Genomic DNA, 21,142 nt, shown 5'->3' with positions numbered 1-21,142 from the left:
TAATCAGAGTTTGAGAGAGACTCCTTGTCGGGCTTCAGAAAGCGATCTTGTGACTAGGCATCGTTCGCTTTTGGATTTGATGTCATTGCCTTCTTGGGGTTACGATAGACACCCGCATCCTGTGACCAAGTCACGGCTGATAGCCAGGAGGAACCAGGCTCGCACATCAGGAGAAATACCCATGGCTTGCAAAAGCGTGAGCTTCAGCTGCCTTGTGCTGCCCCAGGGCAGCCTGCAGAGAGTATTCGCTATCAATGATATCGGTGACAGATTTGAATTGGCTGGAGGTCATGGTAAGGTCATAGTAGACCGAACGCAATGGGAATAGCGTCATTCGTTATCTGTTCGAGTTTCAGGGTCGAGTGGGACATCCAGAAAGGTGGACCGGTCAAGGAGCCGCCGCCACAGCGTTCTTCCGGCCTCCGAACATGGTCGTCTTAGTCAGCGACCGGGCCCAGGGCTAGACGCAGCTTCCACGCGGCTGCGCTTAACATTCCCATAGTGAAGCGGCTAAAACGGTGCGTCACCCTTCAAGGTGACAAGACTGTGCTCCACTGCGAATATGAGGGAACCTAACGTCCCGCAGTGGAGGAGCCTTCATGACCACCACGACTTGCCGGTAACTTTCGTGCCAACTTCCTCTGGCTGAGATTCTGGTGCCAGCCAAACACTCAGGAATCTTGCGCGCGCACGCATCCAACTCTAGAAAACCTCTTCTCGATCCACCGATGCCGGTGCTTGCAGATGCGCATTACGTTTACCTAGGGCCGTCTATACCATAGCAGCTCTCCCACCGACCAATGTAGCACCGACAGGTCCAGAATACATTCACACTCAACAATCCGCGATCTGTCATGGATCGCGCAAGGAAGCGTGAGCTCTCAGAGCCTACGTCCCCCCCCAAAACGGTGTATCCTAACCTCGAGTACAGGCCAACTGCGCTCCCTGAACGAACGCGCCTGGGCTGGCGAGACGGGTCCGTACTTTCACCCCTCGAACTACGCAAAGCAGCTCCCTCTGACTTGCGTCCTCTAGATCTTTTCATCGTCAACAAGTCTCTAGACTCTTCGCTCAAGAAGAACACTGCCTTCATCAAAAGGCTCCGAACCGCCATCTCTGCCGCCACCCTCAATACGTTCATCCAAGAGATCCGAACCCTCAGCCTTCACAAGTACCTGTCTGAGATCATTTCGGCCTGTTACGAAGGACTATGCCGACTCAAATCGCCCGGCGAGGTCGACGCTGGAGTGGAAATTGTTAGCGCGCTTCATCAGCGATTTGGCGCCAGTGAGTTCACGGAACACCTGGGATGGCTACTCGGCAAGGGCATGGCAACACCCGACAAGAGCATCCTCAAGACTTTGCCCCCGGAGGTTCGCGAAAAGGAGGAAAAGGAGCGCATCAGCCGCCAACGCGTGCTCCTGCGAATCGTATCCGAACTATGGCTTGTTGGGGTTTTGAAAACCCTCGATGACATCACTCGACCGGACGATGGTACAAAAGGTGCAACAGGCAAAGTCACGGACCTCAAGTTGAAAACAAGTTCCAGCAAAGGCGGGGCCGCGGAGCCATTTCCGTTGGAGGTGCTGAAGGATCTGCTAGGTCACGATCGGGAACACGCCAACTTGCCGCTACTTGTCATCTTCGTCAAAGCCTTCAGCTGGGACATCCTCGGCGTCCGACCTGCAGCGGCCGAGGGACGGAAGACTGTGGAGGAAGATGGGGCCACACGACCTGCGCATGAGTTCTCGGGAGACACTGATAGTGCTAATGGCCCTGAGACCGACAGCGACGACAGCCCATTCACTCCACCTGAGCTCCAGGAGAAATTCAAGAGCATCCTCAAACGTTACTTCGACGACGTCAAGAACCACGTTCTACGCGACCAAAAGGCCATCCACTCGCAGGCGCGCCGCAACGCCGAGGCTTATGTCAAGTCGGGGGAGGTGTTTGAGGACCGACAATCCAACTATGAAAAGCAAGTCAAATCGCAAGAAAGACTCGTTGCCAACGCGCAAGCTATCGCAGATGTCATCGGGGCCGAAATGCCTGATCTCAAGGACCACGAAGATGCTGGAGCCGCGAACGGCTCCATTGGTCTGGTTAAGGCTGGAGAGTACCTCCGCGGCTTGGGCGATGGTGCTGGCATCTGGGAAGACGAAGAGGAGCGACGCTTCTACGAAAATCTTGTGGATCTGAAAGGCAAGGTGCCTGGGATGCTTCTCGAGGACGGCAAGAAGAAAAAGCCGGAGAATGATGAGCAGGTCGGAAAGAAGATTGACGTGGCGGACGTCGAAGCGCCAAAGCCGACTGATGCCGCCGATGACCAGTCGATGGCTATTGCAAACAAGACCATTGGAGCCCAGGTCGATGCAGTCCTAGCCCGGCTGCCAGAACTAACGACAAAGGATGCCATCGATGAAACAGCGATTGACTTTTGCTTCCTAAACTCCAAGGCCTCGCGGAACAGGCTGATCAAGGCTCTCACCGAGGTGCCTAAAGGCCGAGGAGACCTGCTCCCCTGCTGGGCACGCCTGACTGCGACGCTCGGCCAGTACATGCCAGACGTCCCCAAGGGACTTGTGGACTATCTTGATGCTGAGTTCCGCAGTCTGCAGAGGCGCAAGGAGAAGGATTTTCTTGGTCAAGTCCGCTTGGGCAACATTCGGTACTTGGCTGAGCTAACCAAGTTCGGCATTGTTCCTGAGCATGTTGTGTTCCATTGCCTGAAGGTCAGCATGGATGATTTTTCAAAGATGAACATTGAGATTATCTGCAATCTTCTGGAGAATTGTGGGCGTTACCTCCTGCGAAACCCAGAAACGTCGCCTCGCATGGCAACTTTTCTCGAGACCCTTCAGCGAAAGAAGTCGGTCCAGCACATCGGACAAGCCGAGCGCATGTTGATCGAGAATGCCGTTTACTATGTTGATCCGCCGGAACGCCCAGCCATCGAGCAGAAGGAGCGTGACCCTATGGAGCTGTTCATCCGCAAGCTGATTTACATGGACATGACTAAGCGCAACTTCAGTAAGATTCTGAAGCAGATTCGCAGACTTCACTGGGAAGAAACGGAGGTCGTCACCATCCTCGAAAAGGTCTTTTCGAAACCCGGCAAGGTCAAGTATGGCAACATTCACTTGCTGGCCATCCTCATGGGAGCCCTCTATCGCTACCATCCAGCCTTTGCAGTCAAGGTCATTGACAACCTCATCGAATCCATATGTTTTGGTCTTGAACTTAATGACTACAAGTACTATCAGCGACGCATCGCTGAGGCGAAGTACTTGGGTGAGCTCTACAACTACCGAATGGTTGAGCACCCTGTCATCTTTGACGCCATGTACAAGATCGTAACCTTTGGTCACGGGGGTGTGCCTCACCCTGGCCGGTTCATCGCGCTCGACCCTTCCGACGATTTCTTCCGCATCCGACTTGTGGCGATCATCCTGGAGACCTGTGGAGTTTACTTCACCAAGGGTGCTGCCGGCAAGAAACTGGACCACTTCCTGTACTTCTTCCAGTACTACATCTACACCAAGCAGCCCCTGCCGATGGATATCGAGTTCATAGTTACTGATGTCTTTGCACTGACGCGGCCCAACTGGCAACTGGCCACCAGCTACGATGAAGCTGTGAAGGCTTTCCAACAGGCAGTTGCCAATGACCAACGAATGTCGGGTGCCGACAAGGCTGCCGAGGCTGCGGAAGTCGACGATGCGTCGTCTGTCTCCTCGGATGATGATGAGGACGGCGATCCAGATCTACCCGAGGCTGAAGCTGACGGCGATGAGGATGACTCTGATTCCGAAGATGACATTGATGACGAGGACAACCATGGGTCAGCCATGGACTCGCTTTCTGTGTCAGAAGATGAGGCTATTGTTGTCACGCGCCAAGAACAGCAGATCGACCCAGAAGCCGAGGCCGATTTTGAACGCGAGTATGCAAAGATGATGGCTGAGAGTCTTGAGTCGCGCAAATTTGAGAGAAAGCCGCTTTTCGATGTCCCACTCCCGGTTCGTGGCAAGACCAAGGAGGCTTCGTCTGGAGCCGAGCCTATAGAGCCAGCCACCTCTGGACCAGGACCTACGATGGCATTCTCACTCCTCACGAAGAAGGGCAACCGCCAACAGGTCGGTCTCGCATTCGCCTGCGCGTCGACGTTTTCTTCTTCTTACTGACTATATTTCCAGACACGTACTGTTGAAGTGCCGTCCGACTCTAACTTCGCCGTGGCGATGAAGAACCAACAGCAAGTCGAGAGGGAGGAGCAACAACGCATCAAAAACCTTGTGCTCAACTACGATCTCCGCGAAAATGAAGAACAAGATGGTGAACTCAAACCATACTCCGCCATAAAACCTACTTATTCACAATCAACTAGGAACCGACAAGCCCAGCAGCCATCACCACAACCGCGTGGAACGAGGCAAAGAGCGGATCGGCCAACGATCGCGCAAACTCCAGCTAAGTGATGTCGACTGGTACGACTCCTCCAGAAAGCGTAGCCAGCACTTCGCCAGAGCGCCCAATTATACTCCCTTTTGTCGTGGCCGCGCCACTATCGAGGACAAGGCCCAGCAAGTCGCTGCTTCCTTGGTCGACGATATGTCTCGCAAGCGTAGCTCGTCGAATGGACGACTTGCGCCGCGCCATAACGCCGCCTGCATGCGTCAACGTCGATGTCAACCCTAGGAAGAATTTAAGATTTGCTAACCAAAAGGGGCACTGCCCGCCTTCACAATAGGACTTGACACGCACGAGATCAGATCCGGTCCTCATCACTCACATAGACAGTAGTCGAACACAACAGCACTACGGCTGCGGTATCTTCGGGTTGCCAATAAAAGGCTTGCGCCTGGAGGTGGCACCAGCAGTTCGGAAACTCCTAGCATGACCACAGAGCTGGAAGGTCAACTACTAATGTTGTCACGCATCGACAAACCGACAGCGTATGCCGCACCAACTTCTAGGCAAGACACTACTCCGTCGCCATGCGCCACGTCGTATCGTGCCGAACAATCAACAGTGGCGCGCACGACAAACAGGCAACGGCAGCGGCTACAGTCACGAAGCCCCACGCACGCGGTGCTGTGGTTCAAGGTCTCGCAAAATGACGGCAGCTGCAATGTGACGCGCCCTTCAGAATCCTGGTATGTACTGACGAGGTCGGACGCATGTCCAGAACAGGAGCCGATGTATCAGTCTGGATTGGAAGCACATAGCTAGAGAGCAAGATTGTTGAGCCTCGGGTCAGCATTCCATTTACATGCGTTAGTTCTGGCAACAGCGAACAAAGATCTCTGCGGTCGTTAGAGAACTGTGTCGGCGGAACAGTTTGATGTGACCTTGTTGTGATGGTCTGCTTTTTCCCTACCTAGACCGCCCTAATTTGCTGGTTCTGTGAAAGGTCGGGGTCGCTTGAATGGACACGGGGTTGGCCAGACTTGTGTGGCAAGAGCTACACCCAAGAGCCTGCCCGTGGCCAAGCTCGCCGGGGCTGCAGGCAGGCTCCAATGGCCAAACGTGACTCGGTGGCCATTGCTATGTCGAAGTAGTTACTCACGCCCACGGATGTATACGAACGACAGGATCTCTCATCGAAATGAGGCAACAAGTGGGCAGGCCCCTTCTTCCCCGGAAGTCAAATCAACCCGATCGCCACTTGACCGCACCCACGCCCTGAATTTGCAATGTAGAATGGTCAGGCACAACCACAAACCACATGACTGCTCAGCCAGTGGGCCCACTGAGACAGAAGGCGCGATGAAGGGGCGCGCTATGCTACACGGTGTTGGATGGGCCAACCTTACTCACGGCCCGTATTGCGCCGCTCAGTGTTGACGACGAAGACGTCTCCACACAGATTTCATAAGGTCAGGCAAGGAGTGGCCTCCGGCCTCCGAGATGGGTCTAGCATTGTCAGCATATTCTCGTTGTCTCGTTGACATGTCTGCCTTCGTTCGCCACGGCCTTGAGCAACTGATCGTCATCCCTGTCACACCGTGGCTACGGCGGGACGATGAAGAAGGATCCATCTCTTTCTGAACTCGTCTCATTGCAATTGCGATATTCTATGCCTGAAGATGGTCACAGGACGTTGAGCTGCCGCATCTTGCTGTTCCTACCTCGGTCAACAGGCTGACAATTCACCAAAGGATTCCACACCCTGGGAGTCAGACGCAGGTGAATACGGTTGCACAAAGATTTTATTCTCGAGTCCCGATCAGGCCGAGTGAACCAACCACGAGGTTATGTTTATAGAGATAGCACAACACCAGCATCTGTGCTGCAGTTACCCGGCCGGATTACAGGGGCAACTGCGATTACCCGTCGCTTCTCACCGCGACTTTTCGGCCATCGGAGCGACTCTGCCCTCAGCCTTGCCTGTGAGAGCGTCATCAATATTTTTTCTCTCTCTTCTTCTCCAGTTCGGTATATCTAGCCGCTCCTGCATCAATACCTATTTGTGCTGGGTCTAAGCGCATCATGTCTGACGATGATATGGACGATTGGCCAGTGCAAGACGTAAGATCCAAGCCATACCTTCAGGATCCTTCGCCAGATTGCTAACGCGCCCAGATAATATACACCTCCATTGTGGGGGTTGTGATGCTTGCTGCTGTGCTGGAGTGGTTTCTTTGGATCGCTGCATTTCTCTATTGCCTCTGGAAGGTCTTCGTCAAAGCAGAACACTGGACCATCAGAGTGCTTTCCGTCGTCGTTGCCGTACTTTTCACAGCGCTGAGGTATGACAGTCACATCTTCAATGCACCCAGGTGCCCGACACAACTGCTCATCGAGATTAAGGTCCATCTTCCTTCCCATTATGGTTGTCACCCTGCCGCTTCCCGCTGCTGTCGTCGGAGTTTGGCCAGCTGGCATGGTCGAGATTCTGCAATGGTTCGGATTTTGGTGTTTTGCTGGTCTTCTAACAGTTCCCTGGCTCTTTTGCATCTACCAGCTGGTCACCAATCAACTCGGCCGCACCAAGAGAATCAAGCAGGTCCTCGATGAAGTGTCTGCACCTAAAGTTGTCATTGTCATGCCATGCTACAAGGAGGAACCGGATATACTCGTCAAGGCTGTCAATTCTGTTGTTGACTGCGACTATCCACCGTCATGTATCCATGTCTTCTTGTCGTTCGATGGCGACCAGGAGGATGAACTCTACCTAAGGACCATTGAGAGTCTGGGCATTTCCTTGACCCTCGAGTCCTACCCCAAGAGTATCGACGTCATTTACAAAGAGGCACGTATAACAGTCTCCAGATTCTCGCATGGCGGTAAGAGACACTGTCAGAAGGCCACGTTCGAGCTCATCGATAAAGTCTATCGGCACTACATCCAGCGCAACGACAACTTGTTCATTCTTTTCATCGACTCGGATTGCATTTTGGATCGACATTGTCTGCAGAACTTCGTCTATGACATGGAGCTGAGCCCAGGTAACCGACGAGACATGCTGGCCATGACTGGAGTCATCACATCCACCACCAGGAAGCACAGCCTCATAACGATTCTTCAAGACATAGAGTACGTCCACGGACAGCTCTTTGAGCGCACTGTCGAGTCAGGATGTGGCTCTGTCACTTGCCTGCCCGGTGCTCTGACAATGCTCCGGTTCTCTGCATTCCGTAGGATGGCGAAATACTATTTCGCAGACAAGGCCGAGCAGTGCGACGACCTCTTCGACTTCGCCAAATGCCACCTGGGAGAAGATCGTTGGCTGACGCATTTGTTCATGATCGGAGCGAAGAAGCGGTATCAGATCCAAATGTGCACATCCGCCTTCTGCAAAACAGAGGCCGCGCAAACGACCAAGTCCCTCATCAAACAACGTCGAAGATGGTTTCTAGGTTTCATCACCAATGAAGCGTGCATGCTCACGGACTGGCGGCTTTGGAAACGGTATCCGGTCCTCATCTTCGTTCGCTTCATGCAGAATACAATCCGCACAACGGCTCTATTGTTCTTTATCATGGTCCTCGCCATCATCACAACGTCGAAAAAGGTTGACCAGCTGCCTGTCGGGTTCATCGCCGTTTCCCTGGGGCTGAACTGGCTTCTGATGATATATTTTGGAGCCAAGCTGAAGCGGTTCAAGGTTTGGCTGTACCCGATGATGTTCGTGGTCAACCCCTTCTTTAACTGGTTCTACATGGTGTACGGTATCTTCACGGCCGGGCAGAGGACGTGGGGTGGTCCTCGAGCGGACGGTGCAGAAGCGAATCCGGGCACGACAGCCCAGGAAGCCGCCGCGGGCCGGAGATGGAGCCTTAACAAGGGAAACCAAGGCGGTGGCCTCGGCAGAAAGACCAGCGTGGTACGGCCGCCGGATAAGATCGACGGCCGTTTCGCAGCGCGGAATCAGCTGCACGGAGGCTTCTTCACACACGGCGACGAGTCTCTCGTCAGCATCGCAGCCGGCGGGAGTGGAGAGGCGTCGGAGCCTGGCACCCGCTTGGCGCCTGATCCTCGTGAAAGCTTCGACAGCACTCTCCATAGTCAGACTGACGGCAACTATGGGGCTCCTCCGCGTCGATTGGAAAGCGTCATGGACGAGGAGGACCGGAAGAAGTTCGAACTCGCACAGCAGAGCCAGTCGTACATCATTTTACGGCCAGCTCCAATCGTGTAGAGGGCCTACCCTCGCGGGACCGTGCCCAGAAAAGCGCAGGCCCTGTGTAGTTTGGCGACAGGGAACCTGATGACACGCTGGGAATTCGAAGAAGTAGATGTGGGAGCGGCGCAGCGGACGACATGATGTGTCAGGCCGATGATATTTCACCTGATCTGATAAGTCAAATAGAGCCAAGGGATGGCGACGGACTGTCGGATTTGACGTTGAATTTTTCGTGTACAATTTCCTGGCTCGACCAATGCCTGCCTGACGATGTATTCTATTCGGAGATGGTGTCTCCATTTTGGAGCTCACGACGATGACCCATGCCACGTGGTAGTGATCAAAGTCATCAACAAACAGGCAGAAGTGAGGCTTCGACGTAAGATTTCCAAGCCGCCAAGACCAGCGGGCGAGAGCACTGTGCGGAGTTAACGCAGAGCATGTGTGCACTGTATTTACGATGGTCAACGAGCGTGGGGCATTGTATGAGATCCTTGTGAATGAGGGGCGATGGTGGGGTAATGCGCATGTCGCGAGCTGCCCTGCAAAACAAGAGACTGACGGTGAGGACGAAGCCCAAGAGCGCCGAGACAGGGGCGAGTAGCTAATGAGTTGGTGCGGTTGACGTAAAGGTCAGCTAATATTATGACGCTGGGAAGACGCTGAGGACTCGTGCACTGTGTGCGGATGGCTTGATCATCAATCACTGGCTGGCTGGGGAGGTGTTTTGGAAACAAGCAGGAAATTCGTGAGTCGTCGAGAAAGTTCTTTCCTGTTCGATGACAGGATGGACAAGTCTGTCGTTGGCGGGGCAGGTTCCAAGGGGGTACGCGATGGGTACTTGCGGGCGGCAGCAGGACGGGGCTGCGAGGGGCAGTTCATCCACTGAGATGACACCGTCGGACCCCCTGATGTGGCCGCCTCGCGCCTGTCACCGCCTCGGGCGCGAAGTACTGACCAAGTAGCCACTAGGACAGACCAGCAGCAACCCCTCCATCGGGAGGGGGGTGGGAGAAAGAGGGATTGCGCTGCTTGCCTCACAAACGTCTGGGTGGTGCTGGCTTTTTTTTTTTCCCGCCCACACCATTATCAAACGTCGTCAAATCAGGCACCTTAGCCTCGTAGCGCACGCCCGGCCCTGCCTCTCTCTCTCTCTCTCCCTCTCTGGTCTCTCTGCCTGGCTGCTAAACTTTTTTCTTCACCTGTTGCCGCTGCAACCTTTATCTAATCGGCCACTCCAACGACTTTCCCTCACCACACCAAAGACCACAGACCACACACCGCGCATCCATACCCAACCTGCGAACAACACCTCACCCCCGCCCATCCTATTCCCACCACAACATCGTCTCGTCTTTTGGCTGCTACTGAAGCCAGAGAGAGTATCGTCACCTCCTTCCATCCCACTTCACACACGCAGAACCCGACTGCTACCGCCACCATGAGTGTCGTTGGTAGGTTGTTCCCTATTCCTGCTGCTTCCACTTCTTCCCCCTCCGGTTTGCGCGCAAGCCGTAAGGCTCTGGTTTCCCGAAACCCGAGTCTTTGCTCACATGCTTCCTTTAGCCAAACGGCAACTGCTTTGAAACTGATCACTAACGATCCATCTCTCCTCATCAGGTGTCGATTTCGGAACCCTCAAGACGGTCATTGCTGTCGCCCGCAACCGTGGCGTTGACGTTGTGAGTAGCCCCTCCCTGCTTCTCCGGCCGGTCCCCTCCCATCTCGAACCCACATCTTGCGACCAAGATGGCTGACATGCTGCCTCCTACCTATACAGATTTGCAATGAGGTCTCCAACCGTGCCACCCCTTCCCTTGTCGGCTTCGGCCCCAAGTCGCGATACCTCGGCGAGACTGCCAAGACGCAAGAAATGTCCAACCTCAAGAACACTGTCGGCTCCCTGAAGCGCCTCGCCGGCCGCAGCTTCAACGACCCCGATACCCAGATCGAGCAGACGCACATGACCGCTCCCCTCGTCGACATGAACGGCCAGGTCGGCGCCGAGGTCAACTACCTTGGAAAGAAGGAGAAGTTCACCAACACCCAGCTCATCGGCATGTACCTGAGCAAGATCAAGCAGACCACCGCTGCCGAGATCAAGCTGCCCGTCTCTGACCTTGTCATGAGTGTGCCCGCCTGGTTCACCGACATCCAGCGTCGCGCTCTGATCGACGCTGCCGAGATTGCCGGCCTCAAGCTTCTCCGCCTCATGAACGACACAACCGCTGCCGCTCTCGGCTGGGGTATCACCAAGCTCGACCTCCCTGCGCCCGAGGAGGCTCCCCGCCGCGTCGCCTTCATTGACATTGGCCACAGCAACTACACCTGCTCCATCATCGAGTTCAAGAAGGGCGAGCTCGCCGTCAAGGCGACCACCTACGACCGCCACTTTGGCGGCCGCGACTTTGACAAGGCCATTGTCGACCACCTGCAGAAGGAGTTCAAAGGCAAGTACGGCTGCGACATCAACACCCACCCCAGGGCCTACGCTCGTACCGTTGCCGCTGCCGAGAAGTGCAAGAAGATTCTGTCGGCGAACCAGCAGTCCCCTGTCAACGTCGAGTCCCTCATGAACGACATTGACGTTTCCGCCATGATCACGCGCCAGGAGTTCGAGGCCATGGTTGAGCCTCTCCTGGCCCGCGTCCACGTTCCTCTTGAGCAGGCCCTCGCCGACGCCAAGCTGACCAAGGATGACATTGACGTGATTGAGATCCTCGGCGGCGGTTCCCGTGTGCCCGCCCTCAAGGAGAGGATCCAGGAGTTCTTCGGCAAGACCCTGTCCTTCACCCTCAACCAGGACGAGGCCGTCGCCCGCGGTTGCGCTTTCAGCTGCGCCATTCTGTCCCCCGTCTTCCGTGTCCGTGACTTCACCGTCCAGGACATCATGAGCTACCCCGTCGAGTTCGCCTGGGAGAAGGCTGCCGACATTCCTGATGAGGAGACGAGCCTGACAGTCTTTAACAGGGGCAACGTTCTGCCCTCGACCAAGATCCTGACTTTCTACCGGAAACAGCCCTTCGATCTCGAGGCCAGATACGTCAAGCCCGAGCTTCTGCCCGGCAAGATCAACCCATGGATCGGCCGCTTCTCCGTCAAGGGCGTCCAGGCCGACGGCAAGGACGACTTTATGATCTGCAAGCTCAAGGCCCGTGTCAACATTCACGGTGTCCTCAATGTCGAGAGCGGCTACTACGTCGAGGACCAGGAGGTCGAGGAGGAGATCAAGGAGGAGGCCAAGGACGGCGAGAAGAAGGACCCTGATGTAAGTCCACATGTTCCAACAACAACCCTGACCCCACCTGCCACATCTTCCCCTTCAGCGATGGCTTTTCTTTCCCGCGGCACAAGTGTGCAATCGCCATTACGCGCGCGCGCGCGAATGGCGGTGAAAGCTCGTCCTCTGTGAAGAGAATGATTTGCCAACGTTGTCCTCCAGTCAATTTCAGAGCGCGCAGACCGATTCTTTTCGAAGCTAACCAAGACTTTTTCCGATAAGGCCATGGAGACGGACAACAAGGACGACGCCCCCAAGAAGACCCGCAAGGTCAAGAAGCAGGTCCGCAAGGGTGACCTCCCTATTTCCACCGGCACCGCCTCGCTTCCCGAGTCCACCAAGGTTGCGCTCTTCGAGAAGGAGAACGCCATGGTCATGGAGGACAAGCTGGTGGCCGACACGGAGGAGAAGAAGAACGAGCTCGAGACCTACATCTACGACCTCCGCAACAAGCTCGATGACCAGTACGCCGAGCTTGCCACCGAGGAGGAGAAGAACAAGATCAAGGAGAAGCTTGAGGCTAGCGAGGTAAGCGAACACGATTGGACAGACACCAGACGCATGAGACTGTGCCGCTAACGCCGAGGTCCCAGGACTGGCTCTACGATGAGGGTGACGACACGACCAAGGCCGTGTACATTGCCAAGATTGACGAGCTCCGCGCCATGGCTGGACCCATCATGCAGCGCCATTTCGAGAAGGTCGAGGCTGAGCGCCAGGCCGTTCAGGCCAAGATTGACGCCGAGAAGGAGGCCAAGCGTGCTGCCGATGAGGAGGCTCGCAAGGCCGCCGAGGCCGAGAAGGCCGCCAACGGCGGCAAGGACGAGGAGATGACCGACGCCGCGGGCGAGGCGAAACCCGATGTCGACGAGACTGGCGAGGCCTCCAAGTAAGACGAGCCTTGTCCGATTCTCTCCTCTTCTCCTCCCCCTTCCTTCCCCATTCCTATTATCCTGCCCCGCTCTTCCTAACGGAAGGGGGCCGGACTCTTTACGACGACGATGAGACCCTTTCAGGGGATGGGGAGCCCGGCGAGGCGGAAGAGCATTATGGCAGAGGGCCCGGCGAGGCATCATAACTCTACTTACTCCCGTTGTTACGACCGAGACTGGGACAGCAAAAGTAATGATTGATAGACTAGACCGAGCCTGAGGGGTATTGTGTTTTGTTGTTGTTTTTCTCCACTTGCGTTGGTCTTTTGATGATTGAGGACGAAAGGGCATCAGGTCACACTCAGTGGGACCGTAGTTAGGTTGGGTGGTCAGGGAATGAACATGATGAGCATTAACTTACTGACATGGCGCGTGATGTGCCTTTTGCCCCTTATCGGTGTGAAGTTTGGAGCCCGGTCAGACACGCGAGGCAGCATGCGCTCAATGAGGCAGGGCAGAGAGTATGCATTGAAGCACTTCTCGTGGGTTGCCACCTCACCGACTCTGAATCCGAGGTTCTCGTATTCGGGCACCCCAAGAGCCGAATAGGGGTGTCAATGTGTTCTGAGCACAGATCTGTCTGTCCGCCCCATCTTCGTAGCGTAACCAGGCAGAAAGGAGAGCAGCGCCTGGGAATCTAGCATATCTTGAGAACCGACAGACACAACGGGGGGGGGACCAGGACAGTCTGCCGGGAGACAACCGCCACACCCATCATGGCCTGCCACCAAGCCCACAACATTCCGTGGAACGTCCTGGCATCCAACTTGAAGCACGTCGCAGCCCACCGCGGCGTGGAGCACACGAACCTGTACCCGCGCTTCAAGCAGCACCAGGGCAAGGAAATCCAGTACTTCATCAACGCCTTCTGCAGCAACGTGACGGCGCACACACGGGTCGAGCTGCGCAAGTTTGGCGATGAGGCGCAGCCATCGGCGGACGCGGACGCGACCGCCGACACGCAGTCACACATGCATCCGGACGCCATTCTCCTGACAGACGAGGCGGTCGAGCGCATCAAGCACTCGGTCCACGGCTGCGCCGAGATCTACTGGTGCGACGGCGAGCCGGGCCTGGACTGGACAACGGTGCCGCTCCCCTTCCGGCGCGCCGGGGCTTTCTTCCTCGGCCGCGGCGAGCCGGGCGATGGGGTCGATGACGGACGAGAGGCCTGGCGCAACGGCCCCGGCGCCTTCGTCAGCCTCGAGATCTTCAAGCTCCTGCTGCTGCACGGGGAGATGGCCGTGCTGCGCCGCATCTGCCGCGACGGCGGCTCACGCGCGCGCGCCGCCTGGCTCCAGGGCTGGGAACGGCACTACGACGCGCACGGCGACCAGAACGCGTGCGGCTGGGGGTTCGTGCCCAAGCTGGCACTCAAGGCCTACCTGTGCCTGAACCTGCTGCTGTGTTTCCCGCCGCTGCACGACGACGGCCGCGGCGGGCGTCGCGAGCGTGACGAGGGGCGCGAGGGCGCCCGGCCGCTCGACTACCGCGACACACGCTGCTACCAGCACACGCTGCGCGAGTGCTGCCTCACGGATGCCGCGACCACGACGGCGGCGCTGCCGCACCAGCACTTCTTCGGTATCCCGCGCGGCGTCTACGCGCGGTACGGCTACGGTTCCGCGCCGGCGGCGTACCTGACGGACCAGTACCCGAGCCGGGAGCGGCCGCGCTTCCCGTACGGTGTCCTGCCGTTCGGAGACTTTATCCATCTTGAGGGCGCCGTGCCGCACCAGCCGTCGGTCCCGGACGTGCTCCACGTGCGGTGGTGCCTCTGCCGGCTCGGGCTGCCGACCGAGCTGGCGACCGAGGTCATGGACTTTGCTGGCTATGTGCCGCAGCGGCGTCTGCCCGTGGCCCATGATCCGTTTCACATGGCAAATAGGGAGGAGCTGCGGAGATATCTCAATTACTGTTGGACTGTGATCGTGCGGACCGATATGCTCGGCACGTGGCTGGGATACGACGTGCCTTGGGACAGACTTGTGGCCGAGCAACTGATGCAGCTTGTGGGTTATGGTCCCAGTACTCAGGTCGCATATGCGCATGGAAGGAGGTTTTGCACAGAGGAGTATGACGGTGAAGGCCAGGGGTTCAGATACCATGATTCGTACAAGTATACATTTCACTGAGACGGTACCTCGGGTTTGCTGTGATGGACTGTCGACATAATCTCGCAGCCTCTTCTGATTTCGGCTTCTCGTGCTTCATGACAGCTTCAGCTAGGCACAGCACACGCCGTTCGTCTGCTTCCCCACCGCAGACACCCGGCAGAAACAGGACGCAGCGACGCGAATGTCGGCAGATGCTGTGACAACGTCCTTTTGCAGACTGAGCGCCCATGCCTCGTCCTTCTTGCCGTTGCGAACGAGAGACTCATGCAGCCCGTGCAACCCCCAAACGTTACCGAGCCTGGCCTTTCGCCGAGACAGGTCCTTACTGAGGCCCAAGTCCTGCCGGTACGCCACCTCGGCCTCTTCGGAACGGCCCTGCTCGAGCAATAAAGCGCCCAGAGCGTGCCTGACGGGCTGCATCCAGAGCGGCGGGTCGCTATAGGGCAGGTTATCTTCGAGTGTGACGGCCCGGCGAAGTAGGTCAAAGGCTCGGTCATGCTCTCCCTCACGGTAGACAAGTTCACCTTCGCACATGAGGGACGCCACCTCGAGTACCTCCTTGGCCACAGCCGTGACACCCCATCGACGTTCCCTAGGCACAGCAGCCCGCGCTTGTTCGAATTTGTCCCTTTCCGCCCGTGCCTCCTCCTTCCGCCCCAAGACGCCAAGCGCGATGGCTCGCCCATAGAAAGTGACGGCCGTTGTGATGCTCCAGAGGCTCGCATCCGCTGGTGCCTCGACCTCCAGCAGGTCCTCCCACCGCCCGAAACGTATGAGGGCGTGCACGAGAATGCCGCCCTGGAACTCGACCCAATCAACCATGGGCGGTGACCTCACAGCCAGCAATTCTGGCGTCAACACCTGTCTAATGTGGTGTGCCGCTGAGATGGCGTCTTCGGACCTGCCAGACATCATGGCGGCGTACACCAAGGCCGAAAGGTTATGCGTGCGATAGGCCTTGTACAGCACGCTCGCTGAGTCGCGCTCAAAGTAGATGTCGTCGGACCGGGCCGCGCGGCGGTTCGATTCGATGCTGTGGCGGTAGTCACCGACAGCAGCATCAATGTGGGTGGCCATGTGTTGTAGATGTGAGCCGTCGGGAACGAGGTCGCGCAAGCGGTCGGCGGCGGGGAGGGCCAGGGCAACGGTCTGGGACATTTCCATGAGATGGATGTAAAGGTGGTTCAGAGCGGCATGGGTGTGGCCACCTGGCAGAGCGAAGCCAGCCTCGATGGCATGGCGGGCATCAACAGTCTCCTGGGTCGTCGGGGCACCGGTGTCGAGGTTCCACAGCTGGCGGGGGCGGATGCACATGAGAGATTCGGGGTAGAGAGCCTTGACTTCTAGGTCGGATGGAAAGTCGTCATGGACGGCCTTCATGGCATCTGCGTAGGCACGGTCGAGGGTGGCCGGGGTCTCGTCTGAGGCGGCATTCACCGAGGGGAATCTGGTGACGAGGGCCCGAATGAGAGCCTGCTCAACAGGCGATGCCTGCTCTATGAGCTCCATCGCGCGAGCCAGAGCCTCACTGCCTCTCTGAGCACTGGCCTTGAAGTCTTCGGCGTCATAGCGAGCCCAGGTCTTGTTGTAGTTGGGCCCGACAGCGTAGGCGAGGCCCCAGTGTGCCATGGCGCACCGAGGGTCGTGCTCGGCAGCCCGGGCGAAGCATCGTGCGGCCTCCTCGTGGTTAAAGGCATAGGACCAAATAAGTCCCCGGTCGAACCACGTCTGGGCAGCATCCGAAGTGGTCGTGACCTTGCGCGAGTAATTGCCCAGGTCGTAGGGGTAGGCCTCCGTCTCGACCTTGCCCACGCTGTTGCTCTCGAGGGGTTGATTCCTGGGATGAGTTAGTATGAATGAATTGGGCTCAACATGGACGATGACAATGCTCACGCCATAATGGTTATGTATAGAGGATGACCTGGAGCGAGGCAATCAACGGCGTGTCATGACCAAGGCACGGAGGGGCGGGTACGACGGGTGCTGGTGCTCTGGTGCTCTATATCGGCCGAGGCAGGTACGAAGACAGACCCCCGTGGATCACGCCTTCTCTCACAGCTCACGCACCATGCGTCATGCGTCACGCCCTGCGCCTGCCCTAGGTTTGCCTCCCTGGGTTTGCCTTCCTCGGGCTTAGGGCCTTCTGGTCTCCAGTAATAATCACTACGTTTGGTCCCGTAAGAAACGGTCAGCGCACAGCGGCAGCCTAAGCGCCGCTGAGCAGAGGCCGAGTGGCGTGGTCATCAAATGCCGAAAGCGCGGGGTACACCCATGCCCCGATCGGACCGGAGTCCAACGACCCATCATCCACGCTGTCTCCGAACGCTCACCGTCCGATGACTACCCACATACGGACACATAACCCGAGATGGCACGCTCATGGACAATCGATGACTGCCGTGGACATCAGCCCTCCGGTGTTTCCGCTGACCAAGCAATGGCTTCGTCTGAGGTAGGGGTTGGGATTAGGTAGGAGAAACGCAGTGGGTAAAAGAGGGGACTCAACAACATCTACACGCCAAGGCCTCGAGGGTAGACCCCGATATCGACGCCAACTAATTCGGTCACGCCGCAAAGCTCAGTGTGAGATATGACAGCCTGACAAGGTTTGCGAAGCACCGAACTCCCAGACCAAATCTTGATGAAGAGGAGAAGAAATGCATCATGTTACTTTTAGGCCTCCAACCTGCCTACTTCGTCTTCGTACAACGAACGTCCCATATCTGACCCGGACCCGTCCACCCGTCCATCCCCCTCCTATGCCCCCTCGCATCCCTCTAAACCGTATCCATGACCGTGACCGTGACCGTGACCGTGCCGATGCCCACGCCCCGAGACGTCGCCCCATTACGCACACCTAAATCAGTGAATGTCGAACAGAGGCTTGAGCTTGATGATGAGCTGCCACTCGTCGTTCGACACGTCCTTGCGGTAGAACTCCTTGAGCGTGTCGATGCTCTTGCGCGAGATGAGACTGTACAGCGCATCCGGCTCCTCGAGCTGTCGTCCGTATGTTGGCTGGTGTCCGCCCATTTCGATCTTGACGGCCACCGACGGCTGGCCCTTCTTGCACACGGGAATCTGCTTGTGGTCGCGCTCGATCGAGGTACTGGTACGTGCTGTCAGCAGGAGTAAACAGGGAGGAGAGGGGCCCAGAAGCAGAAGAAGGGAGAAGAGGAAAAGGAAAAAGAAAAAGAAAAACATACACTCTGCCGAGGTTGATGACCTCCTTGACACCCGTCACCGGGTTCGTCTTGACGGCGGCAATGGGCGTGTTGATCTTGAGCTGGCCATCCACAACGTCGACGCCGACAACGATAGGGTTCGTCTTGTTGAACACAGCCACCGTGTTGAGAACGCAGGGGAAGACAGCCAGCATCTTGGACTCCTCCTTCTTCTTCTCCAGGAGCTCGTCCATGTGCTTCGTGAACGAGTCAAACAGGTGGTAGATGATGTCGGCTGTGAAAATCTTAACACCCACGTCCTCGGCGTAGGCCTGCGCCTCCTTGTCGACCTTGACGTCGAAGCAGAGCATGACGGCATAGTCCGGCGCCTTCTCCAGCATGATGCCCGACTGCATAACGTCGCGCTTGTACACTGGGCCGATACCCACGTTGGCCACGGGAATCTTGCAGTCCTTGAGGAAGTCGAGCAGGGCCTCGAGCGAACCCAGCGTCGAGGCCTGCACGCTGACACCGCGACCCGTCTTCTCCACGCGGTTGAACAGCACGGCGAGATCGGCCTCGACCTCGTCGCAGAGGTCGTCCTCGTCGTCGTCGGGACCGACAACGAGCAGGCGGGAGCCGGCAATGGCGCCCTCGAGACCCGGCGCGCTGATCTTGACACCCAGCGCCGCCTTGACCTCCTTGTTGTGCACGTACGCCGACTTGAGACGCAGCTCCTTCATCGGCGCCGGCGTCAGCAGCGCACGAATGTTGGTGACGATGGCGCCCTCGACACCGCACAGCACAATCTTGTCGCCCTCGCGGAGGATACCGTTCGTGACGACGACGTCGATGGTCATGCCGAAACCCTCGATCGCCTTGACCTCGAGGACGGTGGCCTGCACCTCGGCGAGGTACATGAGCGAGCCGACCATGCGCTCCTGCGTCAGCTGCACAATGAGCTTCAGCATGTCGGGGATACCCTCGCCGGTGTGGGCCGACGTGGGGATGAGGGAGACGTTCTTGGCCATCGACTTGTTCTCGTAGTACAGTTCGGCGTTGAATCCCTGCTCGGCGAAGAGGACCTTGGTCTGCTCGAGACGGTTCTTGAACTCGTTCTGCACGCCCTTGGGCTGCAGCGCCAGACTCTCCTGGAAACCGTTGTTGTCGACCTTCTTCCAGCCGTAAAGACGATCGATCTTGTTGAGGGCCACGACGAAAGGCGTCTTCCTGTCGCGGAGGAGCTTCATCGACTCGAGCGTCTGCTGCTCGAGACCGTGCATGATGTCGACAACGAGAATGGCAATGTTGCAAAGGGACGAGCCACGAGATCGGAGGTTGGAGAAGGACTCGTGACCGGGCGTGTCGATGATCAAAAGACCAGGGACCTTGAACTCGAAAGCGCCGTCGGGGTTGACAACGGCCGTCTTTTGCCTGATGGCCTCGACGGGGAAGTATGTGGCACCGATCTGCTGGGTGATACCGCCAGCCTCGCCCTCCTGGACGTTGGTCTGTCGGATCTTGTCGAGAAGCTTCGTCTTTCCGGTATCGACGTGACCGAGAATACAGCAAATGGGCGATCGGAGGTTGTCCTTGGACCGGGCGGCGAGGGCGGCCTGGTGGGCCTTCTCACGACGCTCGGCCGCCTCCCTCTTGCGCTGTGCTTCCTGCAGGGCCCTCGTGGTGGCCTCCTCGTCTTCCGACTCGGATTCGGACTCGGAGTCTTCCTCTTCTTCTGAACCGTCTTCCTTTGCCTTCGGCCTCGAGGGAAGCGCCTTGTCGGCCTTGGCCTCGTCGTCGCTGTCGGCATCCCAGCTGTCCTTGACGTCGTCGGAGTCAGCTGCGGCCTCCCAGTCTTCCTCGACGTCGCTCTCGGGCTTCTTGGCCGCCTTGGCCTCCTCCTCTGCGGCCTTTCGGCGGGCCTCCTCCTCGGCCTCCTTGAGGAGCTTCTCAGCCTGCTCCTTCGCACGGGCGGCAGCCTCGGCGAGCACCTTCTCCTCGTCGACCTAGACGTGTCGCGTCAGCACATGGGTTGGTTCTCGGGTACAGCAGCATCGGCAAAAGCGAGCGTCCCTACCTTCTCAGCAGCCTTGCGGCCGCCCTTCTTCCTGTCGGCGGGCTTCTTCTTCTCCGTCTCGCCCTCCTCATCGGCAGGGCCGACCTTGATACCGGCAGCAATCATCTGCTGAAGCTTGCGCTCGTTGCGGGCCTTTTCCTCCTTCTGGGCCTTGGTCATGTATTTGCCCTCCTTCTTGAGCTGCTCGATCTTCTCCTTCTCCCTCTGCTTCTTGAGGAGGCGAGCCTCCTCGCGGGCCTTGATCTCCTCCTCGGTGCGGCGGGCGTCCTCCTCCGCCCTGCGCTTCTCCTCCTCCTTGATGCGCTCAGCCTCCTCGGCCTTGCGGCGCAGCTCCTCCTGCTGCTTCTGGATGAGGGCGAGGTGGGCGGGGATCTTCTTCTTCTTGCCGTCGGCGGCAGCGGGCGCGGCAGCAGCAGCAGCAGCAGCAGCAGCGGCCGACGTGTCCTTCTTCTCAGCAGCCTTGGCGGGCTCCGCGGCCTTGGCGGCACCGCCAGAAGCCTTCTTCTTCGCAGCCTGTCACAACGTCACGCGTCAGCATTCCACGTCCTGCTCCCGTCGTGGACGACGACTGGACACCGCCGCCGTCGGCAGAGGAAAAAAGGGGGCCGGGGGTGCTGTGTGAGCTCACCATCTCCTTCTTGCGCTGCTTCTCCTTCTCCTTCTTAATCTTCTCCTTCTCGGCCTTGGTCAGCACACGACCGGGCTCGCCATCGTCGGCGCCGCCGTCGTCACCAGCATCGTCGGCCGCCGCCGCAGACTTGTCGGCCTGCTTGCCCTTGCCGCCCTTGCCCTTCTTCTCGGGCAGCGCCCACTCGTCCTCGGCCGTGGCCTCGACGGGGGCGGCGACCTCGGGCGCCTCCTCCTCGTCCTGGAGGCCCTTCTTCTTGCGCTTCTCCCTGTTCTTGCGCAGCGTCGCCATCAGGCCGCCGGCCTCCTCCTCCTC

The 21,142-nt window shown here is 57.7% G+C and overlaps 6 protein-coding genes across 6 annotated transcripts; 4 read left to right on the top strand and 2 right to left on the bottom strand.

Moving 5' to 3' along the window:
* Positions 1-854: 854 nt before the first annotated feature.
* Positions 855-4,698, top strand: D7B24_004672 (uncharacterized protein; the record flags this gene model as incomplete). The annotated part of the gene is made up of 5 exons (XM_028638838.1): positions 855-873; positions 932-976; positions 1,036-4,136; positions 4,197-4,335; positions 4,388-4,698. 5 exons carry the CDS (start codon positions 855-857, stop codon positions 4,696-4,698), a joined length of 3,615 nt encoding a protein of 1,204 aa, XP_028496561.1.
* A 1,794-nt stretch (positions 4,699-6,492) lies between these two features.
* Positions 6,493-8,644, top strand: D7B24_004671 (uncharacterized protein; the record flags this gene model as incomplete). Its single annotated transcript, XM_028638837.1, has 3 exons — positions 6,493-6,531; positions 6,586-6,752; positions 6,814-8,644. The coding sequence occupies 3 exons, from the start codon at positions 6,493-6,495 to the stop codon at positions 8,642-8,644; spliced, it is 2,037 nt and encodes a 678-aa protein (XP_028496560.1).
* A 1,426-nt stretch (positions 8,645-10,070) lies between these two features.
* SSE1 (adenyl-nucleotide exchange factor sse1) lies at positions 10,071-12,802 on the top strand (the record flags this gene model as incomplete). Its single annotated transcript, XM_028638836.1, has 5 exons — positions 10,071-10,128; positions 10,250-10,311; positions 10,410-11,897; positions 12,108-12,437; positions 12,503-12,802. 5 exons carry the CDS (start codon positions 10,071-10,073, stop codon positions 12,800-12,802), a joined length of 2,238 nt encoding a protein of 745 aa, XP_028496559.1.
* Positions 12,803-13,557: 755 nt separating this feature from the next.
* On the top strand, positions 13,558-14,976 carry D7B24_004669 (uncharacterized protein; the record flags this gene model as incomplete). Its single annotated transcript, XM_028638835.1, has 1 exon — positions 13,558-14,976. One exon carries the CDS (start codon positions 13,558-13,560, stop codon positions 14,974-14,976), a length of 1,419 nt encoding a protein of 472 aa, XP_028496558.1.
* Positions 14,977-15,066: 90 nt separating this feature from the next.
* D7B24_004668 (uncharacterized protein) lies at positions 15,067-16,856 on the bottom strand (the record flags this gene model as incomplete). The annotated part of the gene is made up of 2 exons (XM_028638834.1): positions 15,067-16,795; positions 16,852-16,856. 2 exons carry the CDS (start codon positions 16,854-16,856, stop codon positions 15,067-15,069), a joined length of 1,734 nt encoding a protein of 577 aa, XP_028496557.1.
* A 964-nt stretch (positions 16,857-17,820) lies between these two features.
* On the bottom strand, positions 17,821-21,133 carry D7B24_004667 (uncharacterized protein; the record flags this gene model as incomplete). The annotated part of the gene is made up of 4 exons (XM_028638833.1): positions 17,821-18,067; positions 18,165-20,128; positions 20,200-20,712; positions 20,828-21,133. Coding segments are annotated over 4 exons (3,030 nt in total), but the record flags the coding sequence as incomplete, so codon positions are not given.
* Positions 21,134-21,142: the final 9 nt, after the last annotated feature.

The sequence above is a fragment of the Verticillium nonalfalfae genome (genome assembly GCF_003724135.2).
Source record: "Verticillium nonalfalfae strain VnAa140/NRRL 66861 chromosome Unknown scaffold_27, whole genome shotgun sequence".
Taxonomy (NCBI): Eukaryota; Fungi; Ascomycota; class Sordariomycetes; order Glomerellales; family Plectosphaerellaceae; genus Verticillium; species Verticillium nonalfalfae.
Note: the sequence above shows the minus strand (reverse complement) of the source record. Positions and strands in the feature narration are given on the sequence as shown.